Consider the following 22809-nt stretch of genomic DNA (forward strand, 5'->3'; position numbering starts at 1 on the left):
CATTTGACTGCAATTTAACGTAGCTAAGTTTATCACACTAAGGAGATACTGCTGAAAAATGGGATTCAAACTAGATTTGAATTTTTAAAAATCTGCAAATGTGGGAAGTTTATCGCACATAATGACTGCCAAAGTGAAATAACGTGAAGTTAAACTGGAGGTAAAGCAGAGAAAAATGGCAGCTTTTTACTTTCAGGAAGTTTCGAAAGTAAAAAGCTGTTGTTTTTCTCTGCTTTACCTCCATTTTAACTTCACGTTATTTCACTTTAACAGTGATGTCATCTGCTGAACTTCCTGCATTTGTGGGTTTTTTAAATTTTAAATCAAGTTTTTCAATGGGGCCTCCCTAGTGTGATAAACTTCTAAGAGTAATATTTCTCCTGGTAGGAACATCAGTGGCTCTTAGAGCAGATACTTGTTGCCTCAGTAGTGAAGGCAAGTCTGAATTGTGGAAAACACAAAACAGAGACTATCTTCACTTTCACCATTTTCTAAGAGACTCAGGAATACAGAGAGGTCAGCATGTTAAGCCATTGGAGAGGAATGCATTAGTATTGAATCACAGATGTCTGTTACAGGGAAATCTATTGTTTACAAGTTTGCAGAATTTATTTGACTGAGATGAGAAGATAGCTTCAGGCCACAAGTCAGTGACAAAACTAGAGAATGGAGAACTGTAATTCCAAATCCAAATCTATTTTTAAAAAATTCTGACTGGTTCCTATAATAAACTATCAAGGGGAAGGAATAAATTGTGCAAGAGAAGGCCTTTCATTCCCAGTACTAGAGCATTCATTTCAGCAAGAGAGAGAGAGAGAGAAGATGATATACAGCCCTTGTAATATAATTTGGAAAAAATTGAAATCAGCTCTAATGAGCTGCAGCTGAAGCAAATCATTATTCACCTCAGAGTTCTTTTGATCAAATTACATTTCATCTCAGCATTTGCAATAATGCAAGGGAAGAGTAAAAGCAAATTTATGGCATGAACTTGTAAGGGAATATGGAAAGTCCTTGTTGTGAGAGGTGTTCTAATGTTTTTGATAAGTGAAGACGGCATAGCTTTGAACATAGGCTGAGATATATCTGTAGTTTTGGTGTGCTATTCTATTTTTAGACTATGTTCATGTTTTAAGTGGTTTCAGTTCAAACAAAATGGTGAAAGGTCTGGAAACCATGCCCTTTGAAGAAAGACTTAGGTAGCTGGGTGTGTTTAGCCTTGGAGAAGAGAAGGTTAAGAGGTGCCATGATAGTTCTGTTTAAATATTTGAAGGAATGTTGGAGGTTGGAGCAGGCTTCTTTTCTGCTGCTCCAGAAATTAGGACATGGAGCAATGGATTCAAACTACAGGGAAAGAGATTCCAACTCAACATTAGGAAGAACGTCTTGACAGTAAGAGCTGTTCAACAGTGGAACACACTCCCTCAGAGTGTGGTGGAGTCTTCTTCTTTGGAGATTTTTTAAACAGAGACTGGATGGCCATCTGTCGGGGATGCTTTGATTTAGATTTCCTGCATGGCAGGTGGTTGGACTGGATGGCCCTTGTGGTTTCTTCCAACTCTATGATTCTGTGATTCTATGTGATTCAAAGCATTCTGGATTGATATTTTAATTATAATTTTTCATATGTGTTTCACTGTAAGCAGTTTTACTTCTATCTTTATCTTGTAAGCCAGCTTGAATCCCAGTCTTGGGGGGAAAAGGCAGAGTATAAATGACTAGTTTGGGTCACCTGTGGGAGAAAAGTGTGATATAAATTAAATATATAAATGAATAAATTGATTGATTTAATGTTTTTCATTTGACCGAGAAGAGCTTTCTATGCCATGGCAATATTACATGGAATCCTGCCCTCTGAGGCTTTCAGGAAGTCACAGATATTGACATTTTGTTTCTACAGATGGCCCTCTGTTTTCGCAAGGCTCTGTTACAGACCCCCTGTGAAAATGGAAGTTCACGCTTATTCAAGTCCCATAGGCTTGAATGGGGCACACAGCCCAGGGGCATGTACCATTTCCCCTCCACACATGTTCAAGTACATGGATCTCAGAACCACAAGTTAGGAGGGGCAACTGTAATTTCAAATCGATGTGGAAATGGCAAGAAATTTCAGATGTAATGTTACCAGCTTAAGAAACCACAGGTTTATTAAGCCTGGAATGAACCATTCATTTTTGTGCTTCTGGCTCAACCTTCCTCCTCCAGTTTTAGCACTGCGGGCTAAGCCTCTTTAAAAAATAGTTTCCCATTATCATTGAAATGAAGAAATTTGTTTTGAGGCTGGATTTAAAAACAGTTTTTTTAAAAAAAAAACAAGAACTAACGTGTGGTTTGAGATCCTAGATGATAAGCCAACATTAAAGTGCTGGTTCCTGTTCTGGATGGAGCCAGGTATTGCAATTTACAGGGACCATGGCCTTTTTCACACTACACAGTCACAGAGCCATGATCCACTTTAACTGCCATGGCTACATCTGATGGAATCCTGAGGTTTTTACTTGGAGAGGAACAATAGTCTTCTGGCTGAGAATGCTAAATGTCCCTCTCCCTAAACTACAAATCCCAGGATTTCACAGGATGCCACCATGACAGTTAAATTCCGAGTGCAATACAAGGTGTTGGTTACTACCTATAAAGCCCTATAAAGCCCTACACGGCTTAGGCCCGAGTTACTTGAGGGACCGCATCTCCCCATATGATCCGCCCTGCACACTCAGAACATCTGGGAAGAACTTATTGATAATTCCACCTTCCAAATATGTTGCCACATCCCAGATGGCCTTTTCAGTGGTGGTCCCACAGATGTGGAATGATCTACCCGAGGAGCTCCATCTGACAACCCCCCTAGAAACATTCAAAAAGAGGCTTAAAATTTTTCTTTTTTGTCAAGCCCCCCCCCCCCCCCCCGCCGAAGAATGAAGCTGCCTACTCTGTTGCCATCGATTCCCTACGCTTACTCCTGAATATGAACGATTGTGTTTAAAATGTTTGTGATTGTATGGTTTTATTATGGGATTTTATCTATTTTATGCAATGTTTTTATGCTTTTTTAATTGTTTGTACACCGCTTTGATCTGCAGAAAAGTGGTATATAAATAAAATTTATTATTATTATTATTATTATTATTATTATTATTATTATTATTAAATTGGAATCAGTGCTATAATTGTTCACTGTGAAAGGACCCTAGGAGCAGAGTACAGAAGGTGGTCCATGACAGAGGAATGCTGGAGGAACAGCCACATAAGCCCAGTGTTTTCCCTTGGCTTTTTAAACCAAAAAGGGCCAGTATCTTTATCTTTCTTGCCTTAGAATAGAAATCTGCATTTCTTTTTAAGAGCAACCATAGGAGGCAAGTGTAGCTTACCAACATATTTTTTTAAATGTGATTCTTCTGCAATGACAATGCACAAATGAAAAATACTAAATATTTCCAGTAGTAGTACCTAATATTATTGGAGAATTTAAATTGGAATGTTCTTCTCTATTAATGTCTTGGTTATTCAGAAACAGCAATAGCACATGGCTGATGAAAATATTCTGCTTTTGTAAAAACAACATATCTCTAAAGCCAGGGCAAAACTGATGGCTAGTTTTCTGCCCTGGGATCCTTACTTCACAGGCTTCACAGCCAAAATTGCCAAACAAAATAAAAAACTACCCCTGGATAAATACCCTTAACCACAATCTGAAGCACCCTGTCCAGTTCTGATTTTTTTTAAAGAAAGAATTGTTTTGTTTCTATATTTATTTATTTTTTTGATGTTAAGTAGTACACCTGGGCCTGCACTTAAGCACCTCTTCCTAGAAGTTTCCAGGAGAGATTATTCTTCTTTTTCACCATAAAAATGGAAGTTGGGAACTTGTAGAAGCTGAGTGCCCATAAAAACAGTCCTGGGTGATCCTATGCAGTCCCAAAACTTCACTTTGCCCACATCTGTTCCAAGAATACTACTGATACACAGAGGAAATGATGTGCATTGAACCATAATTCAATGTACAAAAAATAGCAAGGTTTTTTGAATAGGGCTAAAGAGGTATAAATCTGAAGTGCACAATGTGGTGTAGATGGTGTGGAAGAACTTATAGCTTTGGGTTTTTTTGTTTGTTTGTTTGTTTTTGTTTTTTGTAGCCATATATATTTTCTCTTGGAGTGCTCACATAAATGCCTAAATCCCACATTTTTAAACAGTTGCCCTTCCTTGCCATTATAGTTCTTTGCCATAGCATTAGTGAGGGAAATAAATGGGAACCAAATTGAATTAAATGGAAAGGATCAATGAAATGGACCAAAGGAATCTAACAGAAATGTAAACTGGAACACATTGTCACTTGATAATGATTGCAAGATGTCTATATTAAAAGGCAAACAACAAAGCATTTAAAAAACAACACTTATTTTGTCCTGAGCATTATCAGTTGCAAATAGCAATTGACTTCCTTCCTCCTCCTCTGTGTCAACAGTGTAACCTTGCTGATTGACTTATATTTTTCCTCTGAGGCTAATCTACATGGAATGACCTTCTGTCACTGCTTTCTCATCCAGAGAAAAAACAGAGACAACGAGGAGGAAGGAAAGCAGCAGCTTCTGCAGGTATAGAAGAGCCAGCATGGTGTGGAGGTTTGGGTGCTGGACTAGGATTCTGGGGACAAGGGTTTGAATCCCTGTTCATCCATGGAAACCCACTTTCGCCTCAAAGGAAGACACTAGGAAACCCAGGTAAAAGGTAGTCCTTTGACATGAATGTCTAGTTGTAATTGATTGTAGGGGGCATTGCTTATTCCCATTACTAAGCTGAAGAGCCAGTGTTGTCAGAGGACTGCTCTGGTGGTCATATGGCCTACATGACTGAACCAAATACTGTTACCTTCCCACTGAGAAGTGATACCTATTTATCTACTTGTATTTGCATGCTTTCAAACTGCTAGGTTGGTAGAAGCTGGGACTAGTGACAGGAGCTCACGCCATCATGCATTACTCGGGCCTCAAACTGCCAACCTTCCAATCTTCTGATCATCAGAACTGGCATCTTAACCACTAAGCCAGCACATCTTAAAGTTGCTGTTAAGTCAGAAACTGCAGGTGATAGACCCTGATGCAGGAATGGCTGTGTACGCATACACAGGGCAAGGAAGCAATTCAATCTGTTTTGGTATTAACACCTCTTCATGAAATGGTTAATGAACCTCCATTTGTGGTGGCCTTTTAAAGAAAAAAAAAAGTCCAGAACATATATTTTTGGAATTGAAAGAAAAAGGAAAGTGTATGAGAAAATTGCACTAATAGGCACTAATGCAATCCTTGCAAGAAAAGAATCCAAAAAGACAGTTATAATGGAAGAACATTAATGTGCATGTTATTAGATTTTAAAGAAAGAAGAAAAGGCTTTTTATTTACTTCTGAAAAGCATTCAATACTTCTGTCTGCATAGAAAGCCTGCCTCTACTTTTTCCTCTCATTTTCTAATTCCCTATGGTAATTTTACACTGACACATCCATTCCCAGCCAAAGTGGAACATTTGAACAGAGAAAGACATAACAGTGTCACTGATTTATGAGTACATCATTAAAGAGATGAAAGAGTTATCAAATGTTCTACTGTAGATGCAGTAAATCTAATTTATTCACTATCACGTTTCTCAATAAACCTAAATATGTTCTTTGCCTTCTACTCCCTATAAACATTTTATAAAGGGAATAATGAAAAATCAGAACTGTGCAATGCTTTTTAACAGTTATGGGAAATTTGATGGTGTTTTTTTTTAAGAGGGTAGGAAGAAATTAAATACCATCTTTTTGATTTTATGTCTTTTATATCTCTAGAGATTCTTCCCTCCCTCCTCATTTCCATCGGAAGGATTGACTGGAGAGGAAATAGTTAATCCCGTTAATGCTTATGTTTAGCAATGAATTAATAGAGCAAGTACTAGAGCTGGCTTTGCACCTACTGAATGCTGCAAGTGTCTGTACTCATTTGATATGCATCTAGCAAAGCTAGGTTGCTCCCAGAAGGCCACTCCATGAAGACTGAGAGAGCAGCGTCTGCTAGTGGTGCCTGTGAGTCACAAAGGGGAGAGAGAGAGAGAGAGAGAGAGAGAGAGAGAGAGAGAGAGAGAATTTATGGAATGGAAACAACAGTCAGCATCAAAGAAGCCTGTTCACTGTCATTCTGTTTTTCCCCTCATACATGCACATCCTCACACACAATTTCATGCAAGGTAGTACTGGCAGTTATACAAGAGCCATACAGGTTTCTCTGCAATGCCTGACCTTTAAAGCATTCTTTAGTTTGAAAGAGTGCTGCAATTTCCAGCAAACTGTCTTGACTATACACTGTATCAATTACTGTCATTAGTGCTTAATACATGGGGGCTAAGTGCATAATGCACAGATTTAACACATTTCATCTCAACAGTTAGGATGAGAACTAAGATGAAAAGGCAGTCATAAAATTATACAAGAGAAAGAGACCCTGTTATTTTAGAATATTCATAACAGCTCTGAAAAAACAGTACCTGTAGCATTAAGAGGACACCGATTGAATGCCAGGTCTCCAGCTGGGGTCCTTTTCCAGACCATTGATATCAAATCATCTTCAGGACATATTTCATAAGGTGCTGTAATTTAAAAGTATAGGGCATCAATAATGTTTTTGGAAATTGTATTTGAAAATATGTAAGATTCAATATAAAACCTTAAATCTTGCTTCACTGGAACATGGAAATAGTTTTAAAATTGTTAAGCCTTCTGAAAATAAGAAAATAACTGGAGATTTTTAATAACCAAGAATCTTTCAAGCCCTTAAAGACTAACAGATTTATTCTGATGTCATGAGATTTCATGGGTTTGAGTCCACTTTATCAGAGTTGTCAAGGCCATTAAAACCTGTCCAATGATAAATTAGTTAATATCCTGTAAGATTCCTGGCTGTTGTTTGCTTCAACAAACTAAATGGCTGCTCTCACTTTGTGCACTGTGAGGCAGCTAGAGACTTCAAAAGGACATGTTGTACTCTCATAAAACTGTTCTTTCAAGCTTTCCTGAGGAAACATGGTAGCTACACTGATTTAAAACTGGTTCACAGTGTCAGCACCACTGATTATATCCTTCTCTTAATAAACTCCATTATTAACCTCTATCGCTAATATGCATACTTTCTGACATCTCATTGTATGTAAAACATACAGTATATATTGTATTTTTAGAAAGCAACACACTATATACACCATATGAGGAAAATAGGTTCATCCTTCAGTGCTGCTCTTATGCTGTCAGCAAACACTGGTTATAGAAAACACTGAAGAGGCCTAAGATCTCAGGTCTGGCAGATAAACTGAAGGGAATAAATAAAGAAGTGTTGTGTACTAACTAAATTCATGTCAAAAACACAAGCCTCAGAAAAATCAGCTTTATTCAGAAACCTAAGTTGATCACAGAAAAACTAGGTTGCCAGGACTGAAGCATTTTTGGTTTTCCAGTATATCAAAAGCCCATAGGAATTCAAACATTTTTTGGAATTGTTTTGCAAATATTTTTCATGGGCTTACATCCCATTCATCTACAAACTAAAACATTCCCTTTCCTAGGACTATCCATCCTTTTCCCCCTAGTACCAGACATTCTCATGGATGGGGGCATCACTCCCCGGAGTGTACCCAGTATGGGGAGGCAGAGTTTCTGCGGGTGAGACCTTGGCCCTCTCAGCAGCCCCTGACCTTCCAAGTCCCATGTGGCGATTGGGACCTGGAAGGCAACTACCTGCTCTCTCAGGGGTGTACTACCCCTTCTGGAGTGTCACCCGGTGAGGACTGCACCACTACACACACACCAGTAATACGACTGCTCATGGAACTAATATTGATAGCTTATAGCTTGGTTTTCCTCCCAACACATCCTCTCATTATCCAGAATCATGAATGATAAACAATCCTTCCATCCAGCTTCAACAGTTGTGTAGCACCCTCAATTGTCTAGAATTATAAAGCATATTAAAACATGTGGTTGGCAAGCATAGCAGGAACGCTGATCCTGACAGGAAGGCTGCCGCTTGCTTCCCTTTGTCACAAGTGTCAGGTGAGTGGAGAAGCAGAGGCAAGGAGAGGGGAAGTATTTGAAAACAGGCTTATTAAGGGTCAAGACACTATAATGAGAAAAATTCTTAACTGATGAGAATATTCTCAGTTTAAGACTTATTCTACATAAAATTTGCATATGGTTGTTTTGCACAGAGAACAACTTTGTACAGGGAAGAGCATTTTCTACACAGAAAATAAAATTTCTGCACAAAATTTCTGTTTTCTGTGCTGTTTTAATGCAAAAATGCACCTTTAAAAAAGGTGCATTTCTTGAAGTCTTTTTTGCTGTTTAGGACTTGCTGTATCCAAAATTCTGTCCATAGCAAAATAATAATAAAATTAAATTTAAAAAATGCACAGAAAACAGCATTTTTGTGCAGAAATTTTCTATGCAGAAAATGTTCTTCCCTGTACATAAAATATTGTACTCTGCACAAAATAACCATTTGCAAATTTGGTGTAGAGTAAGTCTACACAGCACAACTAAAACTACTCATTGCTTCCTTTGTGGAAAAAATTAACAAAGAACTGTATCCCTACTAGACACTGGAAATACAATGCATCTCTGGTGTGCGTGCATCTTCTGAGCCCAATTCCCACTTATATGATCCTTGAAGTTGAAGATTTCGACACCAGCTCGGAAGTGCTGGTAAAACATTGCTGGATCATTCAGGATGCACATTTGTATGAAAGCCTGGCTTCCTGAATGTCAGTGAACACAAAGTTTCAATTCAGAGGAAATCCCCTCTCCTGGAATAATTCACGGACACTAGAGGGAGCCGACAATTCACTGAGGTTCAGGAAGCATGCCAGGCTTTCATACATGCGTGCTTCCTGAATGATCCAGCAACATTTTACCAGCGCTTTTGAGCTGGTGTGGAAATCTTCATAGGCCCTATTACACAAGGCACTTACCGCACTGGAATTGTGGCCAAAATGCTTCAGAAGTGCAGAAGTGGGATCGCTGGTCACAGTTCTCAAACGTCATTGAGGCATTTTGTTGTTCTTCTGTTGTCAAAGCGTTCGTGGAACAGCCATTTTTGCATAACGGACGATCCCATTATTACAGAAATGGCTACTCTGCAAACGATTCATCAACAGGAGAAGAGCGGGACACCCTTCAGTGATGCTTCAGAAGCGCGACCAGCGATCCCACCTCTGTGCCTCTGAAGCGCTTGGGCCACAATTCCAACACATTACGTGCCATGTATGATAACGTCCATAGTGTCTGAAAGTACTTGGCCAATCCATAAAATAAACCACTGCCCAAACTTCAGTGCTTCACTAGAGCTAGGAAACTCTCTTGAAAGTACATGTCTAGAACTCTATCACAGATAAAACAGCTTTATGTGCAACTTTGAACATGAAGAAGCAGGTAGGGGAAAGTTATTATTTTTTTGTCTTTCCAGAACTTCACCAAAAACTGCAGCTTTAATTAACACAGGAGCACAGAGAGTTGGGGTTTGTTAGAAGTTTAATGTCTAAATCACTTCATAACAATATTTCTTAATTCATTTAGCACAATGAAGCACATGTGCATGAGTATGGGTATGCATATAAAAATTAGTCAGGCATAGTTATGTCCTCATTTCTGTTATAACTTCTCTAAGAAACTGTTTTGCTACTTGCATATTTTTATGAGATACTACAACCCAACAATATGTTTCTCACTGTAAGGTGACTAAGAAAACTTGTTTAATGGAAATGGATGAGACCTGTGGCAGCAATGAAATATGCTTTAATGGATGACAAAAAGATCCCTGCAGATGTTTCAGTCATGCTAATATGAAGTGCATGAAATGGGATGCTAAATATGCTTCAGAATCAGCTCTCTCTCTAATCATAAGTCAAGAAAGCTGACAGTGCCAGAACGGCAATAATATGTCTTAATGGCAAACATTTATGAAAAAGAGTTGTTTCCACTTGATCTTTAGTACTATAGAAAATAATATACTCAAGAGCTTGGGGAAAGAACTGCCTGTTCAACACAGATGCACATTTCATGTTTCCACTTACATTAAAGTTTAAGGTATATGTAAGGCTCTATATAGTTACTAAATGATTTTTTTTAATTGAGTGTTATGGAAATAATTCATTATGATATTTGTCCAAATATTATACATGGCTGGGTTAACTCCAAGGCACCAGTGTCTGTATTTTTATCCCTTCACCCCAAAGCCCTCTTCAGTATTGCAAACATGCTCTCTGAACCTCCAGAGGATTTCTAAGTGCTGGGAGATGAAACAGTGAGAGGAAAATTGCACACATTCCCACATTCAGCTCTCCTCTTGATCCAACACTGTGCTGGTTCTTTACACATATGTGAAGAAGAACATGCCAGACATATTCATGCATCACTTCACTTATTGGGTAATAACACTATTTTAAAATGCATTCATATTTTCTAACTTTTGCACAAATGCAAAACACATAAGGCTGAAATATGCATATCACTTACTTATGTCTGCAAAAAGTCAGTTGCTATTTTTGCTAAGTGTTGTTCCCCAATGCTCTATTATTTCAGTACACCAGACCAAGAGAAATATTTTGATGTGATGCCTGTTTCATGGATATTGGTCCAGGGACTGATCTTGAAAGGGGAAAGTGAGTAGGGATGAAAAAGAGTATCTACACAATTTCTCATCTATTTAGAAGATGAGAAATTTTGCAGATATTCTTTTCATCCCTATTTGGCTTCCCCTTTCAGGACCAGACCTGGAAGTTAGCTGCCCTGGTTTTTATTTATTTATTTATTTATTTTTATTTTGCACTATTTTTGGTCAAAAATGAAAAACACCACTTTTATTCTCATTTTCAGTGGTTCTATGTAAAGCTACATTTTTGTGGATATTGTGAGATAAAAAAATGTGCAGTACTGCTTAATATCATGAAACCTTGGACACATAATGAATAAATCAAGACACATTTCATATAGGTAGTTTTTGACTCAGTTTCATCAGAATCTCTCTTTCAGTGGTACTTGGCCTTATAATGTTAATCAGCACTATAAATGAACATAGCCAATTACTATTATTTTATTGGTGTGTGCAAAACAATGCAAAAGACAGTGCTAACTCTAAAACAGATGCATAAAGAATTTTGTTTTATACAACTGCACTCCTCTTGTGGTGAATTTGCTTAACTCAAAATGAAGTCAATGAAAGTAGCTGTGAGTCCTGCTTTTTAGGTTAACTTCAAAGCTTTGTGATCATGGCATACATGAATAGTACACCTATTCACAAGAAAGACGTTAATCTAGGTCCATGTTTTATCAATTGTTTATAAGGTCTGCAGAGGAGCTAGAGTGTGGACACTGCTAGAGAAGTAACAACAGCAATCACTTTCAATCATTTTCAACTCTTATTCACCTTTCCTAACCTCTCTGAAATGCAAAATAGTACTCTTAAGAGATCTTTCTTCCCAACATCTTCTAATACAAGTAAAGCTAGCATAGTTTGGTGCTATTTTGGTCTTTCTCTCTCTTTTAGTTTAGAGAGCTTCCCCCTCTCTTTAAGACTTAAAGCAAACACTTGTTTGTTTCTTTACTCACAGGTAAATCAGAATTGCTAGCTATGCACACCTGCCATATCCATCAGACACAAAATGCAGCTCATCTATGTCATGGACATGCCATACATGGCTACCTACTGTGGCTTGCCATAAGCCACCAGGAAGTACTAATTCACCAACATCTGGCAAGTCAAAGGAGTCAAAGGGGAATATGTCCTTGCTAAGTCTCCAAGGTTATTCTCTGTCTCAGGACTCAAATGGAGGCAAGAGAAGCCCCTTTCACTGTAAAGATGTAACCCATTGCTTTAACTTGCCAAATATTGCCTTCTGTTCCAAACACAGTCTGAGCAACCAGCCACAGGCTGATTACTACACAGCTGATAGCCAGCAGACAATGAGCTAGCCAAGCCACAGTTCATCACTTACTTTAGTCAATACAGGCCTTAAGTCCCAAACAGAGTTCAGTAATATCTCAATCAGGCAAACAGCATCCAGAGTCAACAACACAGCCCGAGCCAAGCACAGAGCTCAGGAACACAGCAAGAAGCCAGGTGTATCAGATAAGCTCCAACAACCCTTGGAAAGCAGGACTGGGAATGTGTAGATCAGCAGCTCAATGCAGCAGTTGCTTAATTAATTGCTGCTTCCTATAAGAGACCTCTTCAAGCCCTCCCCCTTGTTGTTTCTACTCAACAAAGGTAGGTAGGATTAAGTGGTCTTGTAGATCTGAATGGGGACTACACTCTGATCTGTCTCCGAGACATGTGACTTTGGAACCTCCTGCTCTGGTTCAGCAGCAGGTTTCAGCAGGTCCACTGCTTCAGTCTCAGAGTCGATGTTCTGGGCATGACATCTACTCATTAAAAAACACAACCATGGTTTATACAATATCATTCCCATCTCAACTCTGTACAGGTGTTCTGTGCAGTAGTAATGGGGAGACAAAGAATGGAAATTCGCACCTGGTCATGAAGCAACTAACCAAAGCCTGTGTTGGCCATTAGGCCAAGAGACAAATTAGGGCTGAGAAAAAGGCAAAGAGATAGAGTAGAAGGAGGCACCATCTTGATATAGTTGCTCCCTCCCTCCCTGCATGCTTTGGAGCCAGGACGTCCTGGACTATGACTTTGCCACTGATCTTTGGGAGATATAATCATGGAAAGAAATTATTCAGTCACAAATATTTTTATGCTTTTCTCCCTACACAGAAGTTCTCTTTGTGATGTGATGGTTCTCTTTTGGATCAAAATTACCAAAAAATTGAAACTTATCTCCAAAAAACTATCAGCAAGCTTAAAAGATATCACTATACATTTTGTAAAAATATGGCAAGCATTGTTCTAATCAAGCTTCCATTTTATGCTCCTGCCTCCTTTTCCTGCTATGAAAGCACTAGAGTTTAATCAACATTGCAGAAATAATGCAGTTTGATACCACTTTAACTGTCACGGCTCAATGTGATGGAATGTTGGGATTTGCAGTTTGTTGTGGCACCAGAGCACTCTGACAGAAGGCTAAATGACTCACCAAACTACAGTTCCCAGAATTCCTTAGCATTGAACCAGGGCAGGTCTGAAGAGAAACCAGAACCAGGGTAGTTAAAGCCAAACTGGATTATTTCTGCAGTGTGTTGTAGACTGAAGTTAAGAAATGTGAATGTAGAAATGCATATTTAGATGCAACAAGTAAACTATTCAAGTATATAATTTAAATGTGTCCTCTTCTTGACTTTTTCTGAAGTTTGTCTCATTGGGTTGTAGAGATGTGAAAGCCCATGGAAATATTGGGAAAAAATATTTCTATGTTTTTTTTTAACCATGCTAAATTAAATAATCCATAATTGATGTTCTTTTTTTCAACTTTTTCTTCCCCCCCCCCCCACTCCCCCTTTTTTCCTGGTGCCAGAGATTCATTTAATTTCTATGCAAAACTCTGCTAAGCAGTCTGTCTCTTACCAGATTTAACCTCCACACTTTCAAAACAGGGATTGACACCCAGGAAGTCCAATTCATAATCCAATAAAAAGAATATATTCTATTCTGAAAGCAAACTATATTGTACCTTCATGGACTGAGATGAGAAATTAAAGAAAAGGTGAAAATGATGGTCTGTGATTTCATATGTTGTTTGTTATTCAACACTTCTACATTGCTTTGCCCTATATGTTTTCCCGATGTTTTATCCTTACAACACATCAACCCATTGTTATTATTGCACACAAAATAAATTATTAACTTTGTGATAACAATTCTGTGAAACTAATTCAAGCAGTTTCTTCAGCAGAAACCAGAGCTTGGCAGACATCTCCCCCCCCCCCCAGATTTCTTTATTCAATGCAAAGTGTTAGTATGGGCTAATATACTAACTGCTGTCCCACACTGTACATAGAGCAAACCTGTCCCACACTGTACATGAATCAGGGAAGCCTTTTTTGTATGCTAGAGATTAATGTTCCCATCCAAGTTCCTAGGAATGCTATGAAAAAAGCTGCCCTCCTTCCTGCATTGTTTTCCACAGCACAGAGGGATGGGGTGGGCCAATGGGGGACAATGAAATGGACTAGGTGGGCATAGAGCATAGTAGAACATGCAGACTTGACCCTGCTATTGTTGACTATCCCCACACCCACATCTAGACACTGTTGTTTGAAAACATGCTTCTCGCTGCTCATGACAAAACCTGGAGAATGGACCTATAGGCTAGGAAGAGAAGAGGCAACCCATGGCTTTCCTGATGTACCCAGTCCCAATGGAAGGCCTGTCTTTCAGTTTTCTGCCAGCAGCATAGCTGGATTTATGGGCCTTCTGGGAAATTCTGCCCATCAGGGTAGATAGGTGTGGGCACCTTACTTCCTCAACTTGGCCCCAAGTTTAATGCCCATGGACACTCCCTATGCCATCTTGTTTTCTGCATGCTTACCTCTGGTCCTGGAGAAGTTGCTAGTGGGGCCTTGCAAGACACTGACATCATGTGAATTCTGCCCCCATTGTGGTGTTACTACTTCAGAAGTTAAGAATGGGAATTGAGAGCACCCCATTCTAGTATTCCCAGCCATTATCTGTTCACACGTATGTGTTTGTATAAATCTCCCTAACACAAGTGTTAAAATGGAAGGCAGCTATGAAAGCATTCGACTTCAGTGTTTAACAATTATTGATTTATTTATTTCAAGGATTTATATCCCACCTCTCTCCCACAATGGGATTCAAGATGGGTCCCTGGAGTATGTGTGCCTTCCATTTGTGTCTTTCCAGAACTGTATTGACCATCGCCCTATCAATTAATTGTCTAGTGTTGGGGAAGCCTAGAAAAAATTAAACCAGTGACTTCCTGAGGGTATCCCAAGTAACATCTGAAGGATGGCTACCTATCTTTACACAGTATGTGAACTTTATCACTGAGTGGTGGACTATGGTGGTGTTTCCACAGACACTGCAGGCATGTGAGTTGTTTTGCGTTTTATGAAGTTGCGTTTCATGCCTTCTCCTTGGCATAGTGTCTCTTCATAAAAGCAAATCATGATATGATATATAAATAGGATTACCCTGTTAATTAATATGAAAATCATCAGCAATAGTTCATGGAAAGCACACAACAACAATAATATATCATTCAGAATTACATGTCTTGCATATATCCCATATTGCAATTAGTAAGGTGCTCAAGGCATTAATGTTAATGGTGTCTGACATTATAACACCTAAATTGCAATCTAGATCAAATCAAGGCCATGGACAAAACCAGGTAACATTGCTAACTATTTACCATACAAACACAATGTAAATTCATTGTAAAGTATTGTGTTAACAGCAGGTGGCAACCTTTCAAAATTCTATTTGTTGACAATACTTATTAGTTGTTAGAGACATTTTTATATTGACATTGGTTCAGCTAAATGTTTTGAAAGGATTTAAATAGGTCTTATGCTTTATCAAAAAGTATCAATTGAAAACATTTTTGTTATTTCTTCTCTCATATAATGTTTCTTTATGGGCACTGTAGAAAAACTAGTTTTTAAGGTTCAAACAACATGCAACATTTAAACAGAGGAATGACAGGAGAAATGACTGACAGTATGGGGCACAGTAGACTGGTGTGTGGACTTCCCTACTCTCCAACATTTCACAGCTGAAAACTGGGACAAATGGGACCAAGCAACATCAGTCTGGTCAAGATGGCAAAAGTTATAAATGAGGAAGAACACACAGGCTAAGAGAGGTTGTAGAAGTTTGCTTTTGGGCAAGTCTATCAGGAGGTGCAAGATCCTGCCACCACCTCTTCACAAGTTTGAGTGCAAACAAACTGAGGGCAAAGGGGAGGAATGGGAGGAAGAGAAAGAAACTGAAGCATTTTTAAAGCAGCTAAAAAAATGAGATGACAGAATCACAGAATCGTAGAGTTGGAAGAGACCACAAGGGCCATCCAGTCCAACCTTCTGCCATGCAGGAAATCACAATCAAAGCATCCCCGACAGATGGCCATCCAGCCTCTGTTTGAAGACCTCTAAGGAAGTAGACTCCACTACACTCCGAGGGAGTTTGTTCCACTGTCGAACAGCCCTCACTGTCAGGAAGTTCCTCCTAATGTTGAGCTGGAATCTCTTTTCCTGGAGCTTGCATCCATTGTTCCGTATTCTAGTCTCTGGAGCAGCAGAAAACAAGCTTGCTCTTTCCTCAAGAGGAAGATCTCAGCCAAACTGAGACCGTTAGAGGTTTGGGAGTTAGTGACAACAGGCATCATTTATTGATGAGAAGGACCAAGGGGTGGATTAGAAGACAGAAAGTTGCTTAGGGTGTTACCTAGTGCACCCCATACTCCCTGTACCCCTTAGTGATGTCCCTGGTTTTCAGCCAAAAATGGAAATGCAAGGACTTGCCTCTTAAAGAGAAATAAAGCAGCATTCCAACATCATTGCTGTAGGTCCTGAATGAAATAGTCTGGACCTGGCTGTGACTGACAGTAATTAACACGTGAACACACACCTAATTTGCTATTTGCTGAAAGTCAGGGATAAAAAGAACAATATTTTTCCAAATAAATTTACCTAGTTACTATTTTATTAAGGTAAAATTTGTCCATCTTATAAATCCAAAGACAGCCCCCTCCATAGTTTGTTATCTTTGCGTACAAGCTAACCAAAGTTAAAAAGAAATGTTTTAAGTGTTTGCATGACTACAATGAAAGACTCAAGTACATACTGAAATCAAAGAGACAGGCAGAATGTGGACTCTGCATGTTGAACATTGCTTTTTGAGTTACCAGCAGAAACAGCTAAAAAGGATCAAGTATAAGGTGTTTAGATAAGATTTATTTTATTTCAGTTACTGTCCTGAAACTCTGGAGTACTGCTGGTCACAGCTGAAAATGGATTCGATAGATTTGGTATAAACAGTCTCCAACGTTTTCTCTCTGGATGTCCAAAATTTTATTGATGGTTTTGATAGCTAGCTTTTATATCTAAATGCTCACAGTCACATATTAATTGTATAAACTCCCAAGCAGTTTTATACTTCCATGTATGTGAATGGCACCATGGTATAGTGGTTTGAGCATTGACTATGACTGTGTAGACTAGGGTTCAAATCCCTGCTCAGTCACGGAAACCAAGTGGGTGACATTAGCAAGTCACACACTTTCAGCTTCAGGGCAAGGCAAAAGGGAAACCCCTCTCTGAACAAACTTTGCCAAGAGAACCCCATGATAGGTTTGCCTTAGGGTCACCATAAATCAGAAATGACTTCAAGGCACGCAACAGCAACCACAATGTGAATGCTAACAATCACATTCAGGTGACTGGCAAGATACATCATTTAACTGCTTGAGTATTTTTTTAATCCTCCAAAATGTAGATTGCCAATATTCAAATATGACTTTCTATATTTACCACATTTGGGGCATTTGCTGTAACCCAGTACTTTAGTTCTGCCATGGTTTTGTCTCCAATAGCTGAACACACATTTACTTCTACCACTGTAAAGAGTTCATGATCATGGTACAAACTACCTTCCAACCTAGAAAAGGCCTCTTGTATCAAAATGAAACTGAATTCATGAATTAGTAAGAGATATCCAATAAAGTGGGATTTTTATTTTTAAAACGCTATTACTGCTACTACCAGACTGACCACACCGAGTTTGATTGCTCCTCTGTCAATTTCTGCCGATTTCTTTTTGTTTTGAAAGCATACTAAGAAATTAAATACACCAACTAAGCATGTGACTCATTTTAAAAAAAGAAATAATATAAGACTCTTTCTGCTTGATTTCATAAATGTACAGTCCCCCCTCCTAACTCATGGATCTCAGATCCGTAACCTCGATTATGTGTGGAGGGGCAACCTCCATTCATTCTAATGGTGCGCATGCATGTGCCGTGCGAGCCTCCGATTTTGCGGGGGGGTCCAGAATGGATCCTCCACGTAAACGGAGGGCCAGCTGTATATAACACACATCCTATACATGAGTCCTAATAGTAACTGTGTCCAGCCCACAAAGCTAAGACATACAAATGAGCACCAAACTTATAGTATTTCCTACCACCATGTGTGGATGTGAGAGCTGGACAGTAAAAAAAAAAAAAGAAGAAGAAGAAGAAGCTGATAAGGAAAAAATCAATTTGTAGAGATGTGATGCTGGAGAAAGTGCAGAAGATACTGTGGCCAAAAGGACAAACAAATGGGTCCTAGAACAGATCAAACCAGCTAAGATGACAAAAACTGAGGCTGTCGTACTTTGGGCACCTTATGGGAAGGCATGACTCCCTCAAAAAGACAATAATGCTAAGAAAGGTAGAGGGTAGAAGAAAGAGAAGAACACCACACACCAGGTGGCTAGCCTCAAATAGGGAGGTCATAGGCATGAATCTACAAGACTTAAGCAGAGCAATGGATTACAGGGGGGCTTGGAGATGTGTCCACAAGGTCATCCTAAGCTAAGGGCAATTTAAAACAACAAACAACAAAACCCACACTGAACTATATAGTCCAGACATAATATCCATTTCTTACCTGGGCATCGTTGTTCACTGCACCGTCTAACTTCCTCTCCTGTTCCTTCACACTGCTGTCCAGTGATAGCCGCTCCTTGACATATCCGTATTCTCTTCTCCCAGCCACCATCACAAGACTTGGAACACCCGCTCCAGTGGCCCCAGTGATTCCACTGGCCATTAGCTGCTTGGAAGAACTTATGATAATCAGGACACCAACAAAATGCATGCCATGAATTGCATGATGCCTATCTAAAAGTGGCAAATCAAGGTAAATAAAGAAACCATTGTAAGTACAACATGATCCTGCTTCAGTTAAGAAAACCAGCATAACCTCAGTTGGAGAGACTTAAAGCATGTGTTTCAATCTACTATTATGACCAACAATAATTCAATAAACTTAGTTATCTTTATGCTTTGTTGGCTTTCTATTGTCCCTTGTGGTATTATCACTAAAGAAGTAAGACTACGGCTGCATCCATAGCCATAAAGAAATTATAACTACCATGGCTCAATGCTGTGGAATTCTGGGAATTGTAAATTCTCTGTCTGAGACCTCTGGTATCACAACAAACTACAATTCCCAGGATTCCATAGCACTGGGCTATGGCAGTTAAAGTGGTGTCAAACAGATTATTTCTGCAATACAGATGCAGCATAAGAGTCATCTGGGAGGCAATTCCATTGAGCAATATTTACTGTACTTCTAAGTAGGCAAATTTGGATTGCACTGTAAAAATGAGCTGCCAGCAAACACATTTTCTCAGCTTGGCTGGCAACCATTGTCACACAATATTTTAAAATAGCTGTCATATTGTTTTCATTTCAGCAGCTATCCTAGCATTTCAACATTATTTCTACTATTTTCTTTCCTTGTATTCACCACTGCATGCTTTGTTCACATCTATTAGGCTTCTCTTTGTATGCTTTTCATGAATATCTCTGCAGTCAATACTAATATTTATTTTAAAAATGAATCCCTATAAACCTATTCATAATACTAGAATTGTTGTCTGCAGCTTTTCCTTCATTTTGCAGATAAATCACCATTACCTTTCAAATATATTTCTTATGTTTTTTTAATGGTTCCAAACATCTAGCAATGAAAATCTCCTAAATCTATGGAGAAACCATGGTTTTCCTGTTCTATTTGGCCCTATGATCATATTCCCATGAATCTACATGGGAGCAATCCAGCCTCGGTTGTTGAAACAGGAAACACTCTCCTAACCTCATGCTATTTCTGCCCTTATATGACTTCTTCAGACTACCTTCAGGATAGTCTTTTTATGCCTTGCAGTTTTGGTCATGTTAACCAGGTCGTATTCCTAACTCATCCTGATGGAAAGGGGTTTCAGTCTACCGAATCAATTTGTCAACATTTCTTTTCACCTTCAATGGAGCCCTGGTGGCGCAGTGGTTAAATGCTTGTACTGCAGCCATTCACTCAAAACCACAAGGTTGCGAGTTCAAGACCAGCAAAAGGGCCCAAGCTCGACTCAGGCTTGCATCCTTCCGAGGTCGCTAAAATGAGTACCCAGACTGTTGGGGGCAAATTAGCTTACTTGCTAATAAGCTTACTTGCTGTTCACCGCTATGATCTTTGGAATAGCGGTATATAAATAAAACACATTATTATTATTATTAACTTTCATCTTCAGGAGAAAGGTGGCTCCATAGGAAGGAAGAAGAGGTCTGTATTCCATTATTTTCTCACTATCATCTATTAGGATACTAGTCTTTTAATTAGTTATTAAAGAAAATAACAAGTAACTTGCATTGCATGGAATGTTTTCCATTGCATGGAACTAAATGGCTACAAATAAGGCATTCTTTTCTATTAGAGTGCTTCTATATAACTTTCCACTGGACGAAAATGTTCCCAGAAACAGCAGCAGCTTTTAGATGGGTCAGTCCTCTTCAAAAGCTTTCCTGACTCCTTCTAAAGGTCTTTCCAATCCACCTTGCCCAGTTCTCCTTCCTCAAAAGCCCACATCTTTCAGGGAAAATTACATTTGTTGTATCTTTTTATTTTATTTTTTTAAATTATTTTTTATTAGATCAAGATATAACATAAATGTCATGTACAGAAAAAAAATAATGACAAAAGTGAATAAACTTTACACTTTATAAATTCTTGATCAAATTTTTCTATTTTCTCACCCAACACCATATCCCCCGTCCCACCCTCTCTGCTATAAGATTCATCACATGTAACGGCATAATTATTGTCAAGCAATAGTAAATGATTCTCTGCTTTGAATATTAACAATTAAAATTAAATTTGGATATTTACATAATTAGAGTATGAACTTTAACAGGTATTTTTCTTTCTCCATTCATCGACACATATAACAGTAATCATCACTCATTATTCATTACAGGATGTAAATAGCTTTCTTAATTTAGCAATTACCAAAACATGCCTGTCTTTTTTTTTTTTTTAATGTGTGTCTCTTGAATGCAAATAATATCTGCTTTTTGTTTCGCGAGATAATGAAAAGTTCTTCTCCTTTTGAATTTGGAATTTACCCCATTGATATTCCATGGCAATAAATTGTTTACCATTATTTCTTTTATTTAACACAACTTTATTTAATGCCTTGTTCTTCTATTTTTCCTTAATTTCCTTTTCCCCTTCCTATTTTCTGTCTGCTCCCCTTTTTTCTCACTATTTCCCTTTTGGCTTCTCGTTTTCTGCTTCTGAGCTTTAGCTTGCACCAATTCTAAATCTATTTCAAGTTCACTTTCTCTTCCTTCTGAGGAGGATCTGTCAGTTTCCTCTGAGCTATCTTTTTCTTCCTCTGAAGTCTTCGTTTCCTGGTCCTTTCCATTCCCCTCCTTCACCTCTATATTCCCTAGCTTGTTCCTCCTTTTTTTTTCTTTCCTTCTTCCTTTCCTCTGTTTCCCCAGTTTTCTGTTCCTTTTTATTGTTGATTAAAAAATCTTTCATTTTTTCTTCTGAGTTAATCACAAATCTTTCTCTTTCAAAGGTGAAGGAGACCCCTTCTGTTTTTTACCATTTGTACCTGATATTATTGTGTCTTAGGTATTCTGTTAAAATTGTGTAGTCCCTCCTTTTCCTCAATATTTGTGCTGGGATTGCCCTAAATATCTTAATCTCATTACCTTCCAATTCAAATTTCTTATTTTGGCTTATTTCTAATATTAAATCTCTCACCCTTTCCCTGACAAAAAAAACCATAATGTCTCGTGGGAGGTTATTATTTTTGGCAGCCCATGAGTCCACCCTGTACAATTTATCCACCTCTGAGTCTAACTGATCCTCTGACCAGTCAATAAAGTGAGCTAGTTCTGAAATAATTCTTGTTGTTAAGTTTTCATTCAATTGTTCACTTAGACCTCTTAGTTTTATTGCCTTTCTTTGTAGTCGTAATTCTAAATTAGCTTTGTAATATTCATCTTGGGTTTGTTTCTCTTCTGAGGTTTCTACTTTCTTTTCTAATACCTCCGTTTTCTCTTGAATCTCAGTGATTTTTTTATTAAGTGATTTGACTTCTCCAGTAATTTTTGTCATGCTATCTTTAAAAATACTCAATTCTTTTTGTATATCCATTTTAATCTCTTCTCTTAAGCAATTTATTTCCTCCTTAATCTTAGCTGCTATTTCTGTTTTTAGATCTGAGCTAATTTTCTTTATTTCCTCTAATAAGTAGGTATGAGTCTCTCTTACTCTTAATTGGTCAGAGTACATTGCTGAATTAGATGGAGTAGGGGCCTTTGTTTCCTCTAAATTGTTATTATCTGCCATAATCACACTATTTTACGAAGAGAAGGGGGGAGGAAGAGGAGAAAGGGGAAATACAAATAGTTTTTTTTTTCCTTTGGGGAAGAAAAGAGAAAAAGGAAAGACGAGCTTCCCAAATTCCTTATTTCCTACTAATTAGTAGATAACTTAGCTGTTATTTATTATCTTGGTAGTAAGTTACTTTACTTTACTATTTCCTCATTATTTCAACATCCCATCAAAAAAAAAATAGAGAGGAGAGTTTGGTGCCTTCAGGGGAGTTTAATCCCTCCTCTTGCACAGTCTCTATCTCTGAGTGAACTTCTCAGGCAGGGTTTTAAAGCCTTGCCTGGCTGCTGAAGCTGCTGTGAGTCCTGGGGGTGGGTGGTTCCTTGGAGTCCTCCCTCTTCCTCCACTCAAGCTGGCTCTGCTGCTGGGAAAGCTTCTCAGGCAGGGTTTTTAAGGCCTTGCCTGGCTGCTGAAGCTG

General features: G+C 38.5%; 1 protein-coding gene across 5 annotated transcripts in view; it reads right to left on the bottom strand.

The window, feature by feature from the left end:
• Positions 1-22809, bottom strand: part of ADGRB3 (adhesion G protein-coupled receptor B3) — a 625822-nt gene that overhangs the window by 370494 nt on the left and 232519 nt on the right. For all 5 annotated transcript variants that reach the window (XM_042465745.1, XM_042465739.1, XM_042465732.1 and 2 more), the window contains 3 exons: positions 18594-18758; positions 6518-6619; positions 5951-6057 (listed from right to left, as the gene is read on the bottom strand). In XM_042465745.1, coding sequence (XP_042321679.1) covers positions 5951-6057; positions 6518-6619; positions 18594-18758 — 374 coding nt within the window. The remainder of the gene's footprint in view (positions 1-5950; positions 6058-6517; positions 6620-18593; positions 18759-22809) is intronic.

Source organism: Sceloporus undulatus, chromosome 1, assembly GCF_019175285.1.
Source record: "Sceloporus undulatus isolate JIND9_A2432 ecotype Alabama chromosome 1, SceUnd_v1.1, whole genome shotgun sequence".
Lineage (NCBI taxonomy): Eukaryota > Metazoa > Chordata > Lepidosauria > Squamata > Phrynosomatidae > Sceloporus > Sceloporus undulatus.